At 47.7% G+C, this 13774-nt stretch overlaps 1 protein-coding gene across 1 annotated transcript; it reads right to left on the minus strand.

Moving 5' to 3' along the window:
* Positions 1-907: 907 nt before the first annotated feature.
* On the minus strand, positions 908-4057 carry LOC142470038 (glutathione S-transferase Mu 4-like). The gene is made up of 8 exons (XM_075576905.1): positions 3906-4057; positions 3376-3451; positions 2614-2678; positions 2336-2417; positions 1995-2095; positions 1816-1911; positions 1483-1593; positions 908-1101 (listed from the first exon to the last, which is right to left on the minus strand). The coding sequence occupies exons 1-8, from the start codon at positions 3936-3938 to the stop codon at positions 1009-1011; spliced, it is 657 nt and encodes a 218-aa protein (XP_075433020.1). The 5' UTR covers positions 3939-4057; the 3' UTR covers positions 908-1008.
* Between the last annotated feature and the right edge of the window lie 9717 nt (positions 4058-13774).

Consider the following 13774-nt stretch of genomic DNA (forward strand, 5'->3'; position numbering starts at 1 on the left):
TGTCACAATGTATTGTGCAGGGACGTATATCATGCTATGTTCAAGCATATCCATCATCTGGTTATAGGATGTTGGGGACAACATCTACTGTTAAAATGAGTGTGTGTAAGCTACATTGGTATTAATAGGGCCTTAAGGGGTTGACTATTGGCTCACACAGTATACCACCCCTACTCTACCACATGGTGCCATGATGATTCAGAAGAAGGTAAGCCCCACCATGTTTCTGCCTGCATATAGTGGCATGCTAGGCTAAACAGAGGGGTGAAGCTTAAATTCCTGTTAGAGCTGAAGTAATGGGATCTCCTTGTAAGTAGTTATGTAAGCCCTTGTGTATTGGATAGGTTCCCCATCCCTTTTGTTTTCAGAAATGGCACCCCATGTAGTTCGAGTTACAACTCTCCTTTGCAACCTGTCCAAAATTCTGCTGCTAGAATTTCACTCTTACACCGTCTCTGCTCTTCTCCTTTAATCCCTCTCCTGGATACTGCTCTCTCTCCCACTGTTTCATACCTATGAAACTCCCTCACACTGTATATACCAACCACCTCGTCTCACCACCTTCAAGTCAAACTTTAGAATCCACCTGTTAAATGAAGCATTCCAATAGACCAGCTCATGGCTACTGCCTTATGCCCACAGTCACCCTTACCAACGACTACCATCTACTGCACTTACCTCCCTCACCTGCCATCTCTAAGCTTCCCAACATTCCACTTAGGTTGTAAGCTCTCGGGCAAGGGATTTCCTTTCCTATTGTTTGTTGCACTTATTGTATAATAATTTCCTGTACTGTAGTCTCTTTAAGAAAGTGCCAAGTACACTGTGGGCACTATATAAATAAAGATGTACATACATGGACAAAATGCTCAGAAAAATGCAACTTTATTGAAATCTTTCTACAGGAATAAATAGTATGGGGGAGAAGACACTGGGAGACCCAAATCAGGGTCATACAAAAAGCTTAACAGGGGGAGGAGAGTGCACGAGGGAGATATACAGGACCCCTTATTTGCAGTTGCCCCACGCTGCCATACGGTTGTTGATCGGGGTCTTCATGAAGTGAGGGGTCTTCATATACGCAGCAACAGGAGGCAAAGCCTGGGAGAGGAAGAAAGGATATATCAGTTTAACGACTATGTTAATGAGCTTACTAATTGTGGGAGAAAACCAGATTCCAAATCTTCCCCATGTGACAACCAAGTAATGTGAATAATTACAGGAAAATACCTGATTAGTCATTACGAGCTGTGCAGAATAAGCCATTCCTGGTCTCAGCACAGCAGACATCAGTCCACCCTCAACCATTATACCCACATACTTACTGCCCTCGTGTCCAGGTAGAGTGGAGGCTGAAGGAGCCCTGATGGTAACAGACCTCCTGTAGTGTGCATAGATACCCCTGCCATGGGATGACAGCTGAGGGATGCCAACAAGACAGCCATAATGGGGATAATAAGACAGTTCTGGGGTGAAAGTCACCTCAATTCGGGTCAGGAAATCCTGTAAGTTCGTGAAGTTTTGCAGACACGTTGGTTCCAGCATTCGGTGTTGATCCAAAACATCGTACATCAGGAAGTCAGCAAAGGTGATCTGGGGGAGGGGAGGAGATTGGAGGCAGTCAGGATCTCTCCTCCACACCCTGGTGTGAAACCTGACGGTACGCCAAGGCATCATCTGGCACTGCCATACCCAGGAGGAGGAGGGGAGAATGCAGATGGGGAGAAGTAGAAGAAAGAGATGATAGGATGTAGTAGGGAGAGGAGAGAGCTAGCTTGAGTGAAGAGATGGGGTGCTTGAGGGGGAGAGGGGCACCTTTTCTCCTGCAATCCAAGCTCCGTCTCCAAGGAAGCGTGAAAATCTTGTTAGAGCGACAGGCAACTTCTCCAGGTATGGTTCCTTCAGGGTCTCCTGGGGGGGGTTGGAAATATGTTAATGTCACTCCCCCTAATTTTACCTCCACCCCCAAATATCTCTCCATCCGTCAGACTCACAAACAGGGGGTTATAGGCAATCGTGACAAGGTCCCGCCGAAAATCCATGACCTGGTTCTCCATCAGATCCACACGGAGCTTCTCCCCCTCCAACTCTCCACCTGTTAGGTGGGAAAAGAGACTCAATGGGAGAGGAAGACCCAATATGGGGGGGGTAAGAGCTAGAAAGACTTGGGGGCTGTTTCTGGATGTGCTGAAGCTGCAAATGGGCCATTTTCAGTCAAAATTCCCAAATTATGTCAACAGGCAAATTTAGCTAAAAACGGCTAACCCTTTAATTGGGGGAAGGAGAGAGACATCCCTCAAGGGGTATTACTCGGACACTGTGGGCAGATTCTTACACAGTCCATGTTTGCGTGCAATGTATCGCAGGATGGCGTTACTCTGTGTCAGCTTCACATCTTCGTCCAACAGGTACGGCAACTGCAGGAGGAGAGGGTAACTAGTATCCCCCCTCAGGAAATGGGATTCCCCTCCAACCTCCCACAGTCTACAAACTGAATCATCCCACCAATTTAGGAGGTATTAGACCACTTTTACACTAGGGAAATAAAATTCCCCTCCATATCCCCCACCCACTTCCCCATAGCCCACCACCCCTCCCTGGGGTCACTTGTACATTGGGGAAGTCCAGTCCCAGCTTCTCCTTCTCATCCAGCCACTGGCTCTGGTCATAATCTGGGGCTAAGGAAGAGATGAATCTGTGTGACACCGATACACTGCACACAGGGAGTGGCACACACTGCACAGAGGGTGGCACTGTGTGTACACACTGTTACAGGTTCTAAAATACATAGGCTGGGAATCATTAAGCCGCAATGCATTGTAACACTCCTGATGTGGCATTAATGGCCACTGATGAACACCAATTAACGCAAGATTGGGGTGCGATACTCTTACCCTGCATCACAGCTCAGTGAGTGCCAGCTATAGTGTAATAGTGTCACACCACATGCAAGTTATCAATGCATTTGCACTCACAGCTGGAAGGCTGATCCATGCATCTACTACTGTCAGGTTAAAGCACGATAGTACAAACTACTTTTATTTATATACAGTCACAACTCTGCTTTCTCTGTAAAAGTAAGTTATCAGAATTATTGTGTGAATCTTTCAGAAATTCTCTGCCCCATCACCCATCTATATTGAAGTCAGGCGCAGTAACAGCTTTCAGCAAGACACTGATGCAGGGAGGAGGTGGGTGTATATAAACTAATCCACACCAAATAGGAGAGAAAATACTCCACAAACAGACTGCTTAACCCCTTCCTGGGGTCCTGGCAGGAGGCCGTAGCGATACCAATGGTGCATAGAGCAGAGTGGTTAAGGGAGTCACAAAACATGGCACTGTCTGCTACCCCCACACGTGTGATGCACTCACCGTCACCAGTCACATATAATTTCTCCTCATACAGGGTCCCCGTGTATTCTAGCAGGAGACGGATGGAGTGAGCCAGCTACAGGATGAAGAGAAAAAGGGAGAGATAGAGAATGGATAATACTTCAATATTACCCCCTCCTCCCAGTGTACCCCCTAAACCTTCATTACTCCTCACAGTATACTCCTCAACCATTCAGTATTACCCCTTCCTCCCCATAGCTTCATTACCTCCCTCCTCTCTGTACCTTCAATAGCACTATATACCATCCTCCCCAAATTCCTTCAATGCTACCCTCTCCCCATACTTCATTACCCACCTCCTCCCAGTATTCTCCCCCCATTCCAAATCAATATTATCCTCGGCCCATATACCCCCATAACTTCAATATTACCCCCTCCTCCCCATAACTATATTACCCCCCTTATTTCCATACATCAATATTACACCCTCACCATATCCCCCATACAGCATTACCCCATCCTCCCAGTAACCACTTATGCTGTAGTATTATCTCCCCACAGTGACTCACCCCTCGGATGTCCCAGTACCCCAGTATCACCATCGTGCTCTATATCAGGCTGTGACTCTGCCCTCCTAATAAATTCTCTTAACTATGGACAAGCTAAAGATCAGGCTCTGAGCTTGTCACGTGATATACTGTCTCACAGCCAATCAGGTCTGGCAAAACTCCTGCCTCCCCTGCCCCAGACAGCTGAGGCCATTTAAAGGGACAGCACAATCACAAGCAGCAATTGAGATATTTCTTATGGATTCTGTGGTTTCTACAACAAACCCTAGTAGCCATTTTATTCTATCCCAGAGGCTCAGAATGTCAGGATTTGGAACATGGATCCGTGAAGTCTATATACCTGGAGCCAAAATTGCATCCTTATTTTTACTCTGCGGCCCTGAAGCAGGAATATCCTTAAAACCTGACCTGTTGGTGACCCTTGAGGACGGCAGTTGGCAACCCCTGCTGTAGTGAAACCGTTAGTTCCCTTTAAGTGAACAGCTCTGACTATAACCATTATTTGGGATTACGGTTTGTATTGTTTTTCGTAAAATCAGTGTATTTTTTGTAGAGTGTTTGTATTTCATTTAAAAAAAAATCAGTGATTATCAGTGTTAACGGGAAAATGACACACATTTGAATTTGGTGTATTAGGTTTTTATCGTTTCCATACGCCCCTTGTGTTTCCTTGTCTCCTACCTGTGGCTGCTACAAGAGGTGGAACTTAATGGGAAACAATGCTTTATTTCTGGTGTTTATCCCTTTTATCTGGAAGTGTGAGGTGATCATTCCACGCTTTGATTTGCAGTGATTGTTACTCTTCTCTACTTTTCTTATTAAACTCACTAGATTATATATTGTCTATGTTTTATTTTTGAGTAGTTAAAATGGCTCAGTGAGTAAAGACACAGACAATGAAAGCACTGAGTTTGAATGAAGGTGAACCTGGTTCAATTCCTGGTGGGAGCTCATTGTGACCTTGTGTAAGTGTTTCATTTGTTCTTTATATCATTTTTTAAAATGATAATACTTATATAACAGGGTCCCCCTTGGTCACGCTTACCTCTGTTACGGCGGGGAGTATAGATATGGACACTGCCCTTTAAAACCAAACCATAGCGACAAAGCCAGGACGCGGCTGTATCCTGTTTCTGTTGATCTGGGACCAGATCACCCAGCTGCTACCACAGAGACTCTTAGAGGTGGTAATATCCACGCGGGACCCACCCAACATAGAGGCGGAGGCTTTGTGGAGGACATCCTTGGATTCGTGGATCCAATAATTGCGACATCAGCGAGCCCGGGTGTGGGATCACCCGGCAGGTACTCAACTCTGCACATGCATCAACCAACACTTTAGTGGGCAGCACTGTACAACACATTGGGTGGGGTATTACTTTGTTGACGCCAGGGTGGTTGGATGCCCAAGAGCCCTTCAGTACTTTGGGGACTGTGACTCCATGGAGGGGAACAAAGTATTTGAGGGTAAGACCATGCTTGGCCTGGTTGGTGGGACTGTATATATATGTGTTACCTTATCTTTTGGTTGCCTGCAGTAAAACCGTTATCATACCAAGTGTGTATTCCTTACAGTATGTGTAATGTAACAGGGTAATTCTACATAATAAAATCCCATACAGGTGGAGGCGCTACCGAGCATCACTCAGGTGCACCCCAGGTTCCCAGCAGCGGAGGCTCAGGTTTACTGTGAGCCAAAGGTATCGCACCATACCCCACACATCGTAGCCACACATCTCCCAGGGGGTGGGGGAAAGTGCGCTACATGTGTGTGTGTGTGTGTGTGGGGGCGAAGTGCAGGGAGGGGGGAGAGGGGGCGAAGGGCAGGGAGGGGGGAGAGGGGGCGAAGGGCAGGGAGGGGGGAGAGGGGGCGAAGGGTAGGGAGGGAGCAAAGGGGCAAAGGGCAGGGAGGGGGCAAAGGGGCAAAGTGCAGGGAGGGGGCGAAGGGCAGGGAGGGGGCGAAGGGGTAAAAGGCAGGCGAAGGGGCGAAGGGCAGGGAGGGGGCGAAGGGGAGAAGGGCAGGGAGGGGGCGAGGGAGTGAAGGGAATGGAGGGGGCAAAAGGCAGGTGAACGGCAGGGAAGGGGCAAAGGGCAGGGAGGGGGCGAAGGGGCGAAGGGCAGGGAGGGGGCGAGGGGGCGAAGGGAAGGGAGGGGGCAAAGGGCAGGAAGGGGGCAAAGGACAGGGAGGGGGTGAGGGGGCAAAGGGCAGGGAGGGGGCGAAGGGCAGAGGCAAAGGGCAGGGAGGGGGCGAAGGGGCGAAGGGCAGGGAGGGGGCAAAGGGCAGGGAGGAGGCGAAGGGCTGGGAGGGGTGAAGGGCAGGGAGGGGGCAAAGGGCAGGGAGGGGGCGAAGGGCATGTAGGGGCCGAGGGGGCGAAGGTCAGGGAGGGGGCGAGGGGGCAAAGGGCAGGGAGGGGGCGAGGGGCGAAGGGCAGGGAGGGGGTGAAGGGTAGGGGCGAAGGGCAGGTATGGGGCGAAGGGCAGGTAGGGGGCAAAGGGTAGGAAGGGGGCGAAGAGCAAGGAGGGGGCGAAGAGCAGGGAAGGGGCGAAGAGCAGGGAAGGGGCGAAGGGCAGGGAAGGGGTGAAGAGCAGGGAAGGGGCGAAGAGCAGGGAGGGGGCGAAGGGGCGAAGGGCAGGGAGGTGGCGAAGGGCAGGGAGGGGGCGAAGGGCAGGGAGGGGGTGAAGAGCATGGAGGGGGGGCAGGGGAAAGATGAAGGGCAGGGAGGGGGGGCAGGGAAGTGGCAAAGGGCAGGGAGGGGGGGCAGGGCAGGGATAGGGGAGGGCAGGGAGGGGGCGAAGGGCAGGGAGGGGGCGAAGGGCAGGGAGGGGTGAAGGGCAGGGAGGGTGGGGGTGAAGGGCAGGGAACATGGGGGTGAAGGGCAGGGAGGGTGGGGGTGAAGGGCAGGGAGGGTGGGGGTGAAGGGCAGGGAGCATGGGGGTGAAGGGCAGGGGGTGGGAGTATAGAGCAGGGTGGGTGGGGGTGAAGGGCTGGGAGGGTGGGGGTGGGGGTGAAGGGCAGGGCCGAAGAGGGGGGTGAAGGGCAGGGTCAAAGGGGGGGGGGTGAAGGGCAGGGCCGGGGGGGTGAAGGGCAGGGCTGGTGGGGGGGGTGAAGGGCAGGGCCGGGGGGGGTGAAGGGCAGGGATGCGAAGGGGCGAAGGCAGGGGGGGTGAAAGGCAGGGCCGGGGGAGGGGTGAAAGGCAGGGTCGGGATGTTGCGTGAAAGATCCCTTCCCCTGCGTTCCTTACCTCGCACCGGGCCGCGCTCCTCCTCTTCCTCCGGGTACCGCTCTCCTCCTCCTCCACTGGTTCCTCGGCGGTCTCCATTCCCCCTGGCGAGGCGGAGCTGAGACGCTCAGATGAGGAGGTGGTGTGGGCAGCCGGCCCGTACAGCTCCCGACTGAGAGAGCCGGAGGAACGCTCTCAGGGATGGTGAGCTTGGGGCGCGGCCTCTAGGCATGAAGGTGAGAGCGGCGAGAGCGTGCTCTGGGGGGGGGAGCGGTCTGTAGGAGGGAGCACCGGGGGAGAGGGTGAGCGCCGGGGGAGAGGGTGAGTGCCAGGGGAGAGGGTGAGCGCCGGGGGAGAGGGTGAGCGCCGGGGGAGAGGGGGAGCGCCAGGAGAGAAGGTGAGCGCCGGGGGAGAAGGTGGTCTTTGTGAGGTCCTGCAGAGTGGTGATAGGGGGTGGTTCTGTTGTTGCGGGCTAGCGCCGGGAAGGGCGGAGGGGTGAGAGGGTGGATGAGCGAGGGTAGATGGGTGAGGATGGGCGAGGGTGGATGGGCGAGGGTGGGCGGGCAAGAGCGGCCTGTCGTTGAGGGGTGAGAGGGTGGGTGGTCAAGGGCGGGCAGCCGGTGAGGAGGGCCAGAGGGTGTGTGTGTGTGTGTGAGTGACCGGCCAATGAGAGGTGTGCGGGGGCGGGCGGGCCAAGGTAGCCATCTCATTGACCTGAGGCGGAGTGACGGGCCAAAAATCCAATGTGATTGCCCCTAGGGACAGGACAAACAGACTCGCATACAACGGTTTGAGAAATACATATATATAAACACAAAGAAAAAACTGCGCCCCTCAGATAATCTCTCCCTCAACACCAGATGATATTTAGATGGTTATCCAAATATATGCATCTATAGATCAATTAGATGTCAGAGGTAATAAGTATCTATAAAATTTGTAAATTATAAAAATAATAAATAATAATAATAAATAATAAATACACAATTATACAATTATATAACTATATTAGTGTGAGCTATTGACTGAATGATAAAAAAATGCCTTATATATATTATAAACCAAAACCATGTAGCATAAAAAAACAAAAAAGTGGGTTGATTCAATAAAAAGAAAAAGAAAAATAGTCCTGTGTAGAAAAAGAAAAATATAAAACTCTGGATACCGGCTGCTCACTGCAAGGAACCAACGACCTCCCAGTGAATCTACAGAAAGACAAGAAAGAAAGCGCCTGATCCTAGTGTAATATGAAATAAAACATTTAATAACCAGTCCTAAATTATAGATGTTAAGTCACAAACATATGTGAATAAAAAGCATGTAATGAGTATACTCATTCGCCAGCTGTGGGATTGTCCTGCTCTGCTCACACGCCAAACAGCTCTTCAATGGAGTCCCAGAGTCTCTCAGCCACCGACCAGCAGGGATCTCACAGGGTGCCACGACCTCTCACGATGTGAACCGGATGCAGATCTCTCCACACAGAAACTCCGGATGGGAGAAACCGGTCACGTGACCCCGCAACGGGATATGGGTTGGCGTCGCAATTTCACCAAAATACAGCACTGCTCCACATCACTGTATTTTGAAATTGATGCAGTATCCACTGTATTTCTTGATTTAGTCCTAACTGCAGACTCAGACTCTAACATTATCACAACCACGCACTTCAAGTCAGTCTCTGTCAACAGTTATGTTCATGCGTCCAGCAATCACCACAAACAATGGCTTGACAATGTCCCCCTGGGCCAGTTCCACAGGTTACGTAGGAACTGTACCAGGGATATTGATTTTGCCAGTCAGTCCAAATTACTTGGTGATAAATTCCTATCCAAAGGCTATGATCCGGATCTGGTCTCCGACTCCCTCAGCAAAGCCAGTTCTATGGAGAGGTCAGTTTTATTGAACAAATCTAAAATCAAATCCGATGGAGGGGTGCGTTTGAGTTATGATGCTCCAATTGAACCCACTAAGACTGGACCATCTTCGGTAAGGTTTATAACCACATTTAATCAGTCTTTTAGATCTATTAATACAATTTTGAGAAATCATTGGAGCATCCTCAGGTGTGATCCCCATCTAAAATCTACTCTGCCAGAGAAAGCTGCTATAGTTTACAGGAAGGCCAGAAATATCAAGAGCATTGTGGCTCCCACTAAACTGAGGTCAGCTAGTACATCCAAAGCCCCGGTTCGTATGGGTCCCTTGGGCAATCATCAATGTGGACGTAGTCGGTGTAAAACCTGTAGACACCTTCTTATCAAATCCCAGTTCTGTTCTGCCAGCAGAGGAACTATACATTCTATTACTACTTCTATTAACTGTCTAAGTACATATATTGTATACCTGATACAGTGTGGATGTGGTCAACAATATGTTGGCCGCACCACCAGGTCACTTGGAACCCGCTTCCTGGAACATAGGAGAAATGTGATCAAAGGTTTAAATTCCCATAGTGTCTCACGACATTTTAAATTGAACCATGGTCAGGACCCAAAATCCATGACTATCATGGGACTTGAGACAATTTCTCCTTGTACTCTGGGGGGTGATCGATTCAAGACCCTCTGCAGGCGGGAAACATTCTGGATCCACCAGTTGGGTACCTTGACCCCTGGTGGATTAAATGAATGCTTGGATGTTAGTACATTGGTCTAGTTCATCCCGTGGATTCCTCTCCTTCTTCATCTGCTCCCTCTGTTATCCTCCACCATCATTTGTCTGAATCCCACCCAGATCCTCCTGATCTTGGAATGGTCATTCAATTCAATTTATTTTCATTTACATATAAATTACATATACATTATTTCAGGTTCTTTGAATTCTTCTTCTTACACATTGGTTTATGGAATCAATCTTTTATACACAATGTTATTTTAGAGTAAATATACACAATTCTTTCACACTAGGGCCCGCACCATCATTTATAAAATCATTAATACATTATTAATATAAATTATATTATTGTATAGTCACATATAGTTAAGAGTCCTATTGCACATAAAATAATATACATTTATTCATTTATTAATTTCAGATTCATTGTGTCTGTATTTGGGACACTATATAATTGGTATTATATTTGAGTCACTTACCTCCTTCACCATTCATACATTGTTGTTTTTTCCTTTGTATGTAGAATTTTAATATCTATGTCTATATATACCAATATTATCATCATTTTCTATTATAGGGATTTTCTGTTTAAATTATAGTTTAGGCAAAATGCCAAATTTGATAATATTATTCATTTAGGATTTCTCTTTAGGCATGTTCTATGGTATTATAAGTTTCCTATTTTTGTGTTCTATTATACTATATTTCATATCTATTGGTACTTACTAGCTATTTTGAAACCACTTCGGTTTTATATATATAGCATTGTTTATATATAATATCAGCTTACAGTTTTGTAATGAAATATTTATATATTTCTTAGATATTGTCATATTAGTTTTGTATTGTATTGTGCCTTTTGTCATTGTATACTGTGTTAATATACTGAGTATAGTATCCATATATAGTAATAGCCTTGCATGCCCCTTAGAATATTGATTCCTTAGTGTCATTAGGAGCCAATTCGGCTCCGATTACCTTTATTATCACAGTCAGCTGTCTGTAGGGTCTTCCATGGAACCATTAGGGTATATATATGCGGACATATCACTCTTCCCCACTACCCTTTGAAAAAGTCACCCGTGTGTGACGAAATGCATCAGGGAGCCACATCACGTAGACGCACAGACACTACGTCATCACGGAGCGCAGGAGGAAATCTACTCGAGCGCCGGACACCACTCAGACCCGCGAGCAAAGCTGTTTTTCCTTGGGATCTTTGGAACTTGTCACCTAACCATCCACCTACCCAGGAACTCTTGCAACAGTGTGGTTCATCCATCTTTGGGACCGAGGGTCTTCTACAGCATCAATACAGTTACCGGATGGTGGTGATTATGATCACGATATGCTTTTAATACTTGTACCCTTGTGAGTGCATTTTTTACCCCCCCCCCCTCCCCTTCCCCTCAATAAATTTACGGTTTTACACTATGGGGCGTGCGCTCTCTCCTCTCTCCTTATTGCAGATTCCTTTCGGATGTGGTTTATCCCCCTGAGAGCAGCCAGAGACCCCCAAAACCAACCTTTATTTTTCATCACTGGACTATTGCCTTGAGGACTGGTTTTTACCCTCTTCATTATATTTATTTATTTCCTTTCATATATATATTTGTAATTGTATCTAATGTGTATGGTATCACTCATCACAGTATTATATCATATATAGGATATATACTGTTTATTCACTATATTAGTTTAGGCACTTAGTTTAGTATTTTTTATATTAGCACATATTCAATATATCCTAATTATTTTACTCACACCCTCACTAGGCGCTGCTTTATTGTTTTGTTTGTCTTAGATATTTAACCTGTTTAAGCAGCAGCCTTCTCAGTTAGAAGAGGGAATTAACTAAGAGCCGTTCACTATGATGCAATCAGCCAAAGAGAGGTACTCCAGAAGGAGTGGACTCATCTCTTCAACAGTAATTGAAGACTGTATGGAAACTGATAGTAAAATTGATATTAAGGGAAACTTTTTTAAATTAGAAACCTTAATGAAGGATGAGATGAGACATTGGTGGGATGCATATTCCTTACAGGATTATGTAGACCGCAAGATTATCCCAAGAGGTTTAAGGGTGACCAAATCCCCCACATTTGAAACTAATGCAGATTTTACCAGGGAACGGAATGAAACACTAGACAAGTGTTCATTCTCATTGATGAAACTTTTAATAGATTTTAGAGACACTAAAGTAATGGAATTGGAGTCAGAGATTGAAACTATTCAAGTTTTCTTTTTCAACCAAAGAAGTTTTTATTGAGTGCATGGTACAATCATGACAATATCTACCAACCCAATGTCGTATATTAGGGTACTCACGTCAACTCATTTAGTATTGGTACTCATAACGGACATACTGGGGAGACTAACAGACAAACCAGACTTTCGACAAGGATACAACAGGGGAGAGATAGGGAGGGGGGTGGAGGTTGGGAGGGGGGGGGGAGGTGGGAAAGGGGGGGGGAGGTTGCTGCAGCAGATAATTCCGAGACCTCTGGGTTCTCATGAGGGAACTCAGCTCTACTAGGTCCCGGGATAGTTTCTCGCCTACTGTTCTCGAATGTCTTCGGGCGGGTACTACAGACACTGACTAGTCATCCTGCGACCCATTCTGATTGTCCCTCCCTCCCGTCTCTATTATGGATCACCTAATCATCCACACCCATCCAATGAGAACACGTCTAGAGCTATTAAAGCATTATATTGGAGGCATTGATCCCTGGGATATCGTTCAGGGCTAACCAGGGCGCCCAGACTTTTAGGAAATTTGTGCCGGTGTCGTTAACCAGACTCGTTAACTGCTCCATCCGACAAACATGCCAAATTCTATTTCTGATTTGTGGGATATTGGGTATCTCAGGCTGCTTCCACAATGCTGCAATTTCGCACCTCAGGGCAGTTGCAAAATGTGCAATTAATTTATGCTCCGACCTGTTTAGCCCCGGGGTGCGTCTGGCCAGCAGAAACAACCAGGGGTCCAAAGGGATCGTGCAATCGAGAATTCTCTGGAGCCAATTCCTGATGTCTTCCCAGATTGGAAGTATCTTGGTGCAACCCCACAGCATGTGCAGCAAGTCTGCCTGTTCCCCACATTGTTTGGGGCACAATGGGGGGGTAACCCGTGACAAACTTTGATAATCGTAGCGGGGTCAAGTACCACCTCATCAGGACCTTATACGCATTCTCCTTTAATGTCGTGCAGATTGAACTCTTAGCTACTGCTAAGATAATATAGTCCCAGTCCTCGTCATCTAGTGTTTCCCCTAGATCTCTCTCCCATCTGGTTCTGTAACTAAGTGTCACGTCGGCGTCAGGGGGTCGGGCAGACTACCGCTTTATACATCACAGAGATGAGTCCCTTGGTTCCTGTTCCTCTAGAACAGAGCTGTTCAAAATTAGTCCGTTGAGCGCGGATGGGGAATTTATCATAGAAAGCCCTTAGCTGGAGGTATCTAAAAAATTCTGAATTTGGTACTGTTTGTTCTGATTTAATTTGCTCAAAAGGTTTTATTGATATTCTACCCTCCAGGTGTAGAAGGCATGTGTAGCCTTTCTGTGTCCAGATAGTGAAATCTTGCTTCTGCAGGCCCGGAGCGAAATCAGGGTTCCCCAGAATTGGGGTCATCAAGGAGTGTTGTTTCGTTAGGACGAACTTATATTTGCTCTTGTCCCATACTGTTAATGAGCTGTCAATCGTGGAGAGCGGGTGACTGAAGGTTTTGCGCACCTTGTTTGGAAGCCAGATCAGGTCCTGCAGTGCCACTGGGGCACAGCAAGCCGCCTCCAGTTCCACCCACCGCCTCAGACTAGGGTGGGTGTGCCACTGGATAATTTGGGTTAATTGGGCCACTCTGAAATACGATAACAGGCAAGGTACCGCCAACCCTCCTCTTGTTGTGGGCTTAACCATTGTGCTAGTTTTGATGCGGGGGGTTTTATTACCCCAGACGAACTTCACCATTGCGGACTGTAACCGAAGGATATCTTCCCTAATTATAGGGACCGGTAGGGTCTGAAATAGGT

Source organism: Ascaphus truei, chromosome 1, assembly GCF_040206685.1.
Source record: "Ascaphus truei isolate aAscTru1 chromosome 1, aAscTru1.hap1, whole genome shotgun sequence".
NCBI lineage: Eukaryota > Metazoa > Chordata > Amphibia > Anura > Ascaphidae > Ascaphus > Ascaphus truei.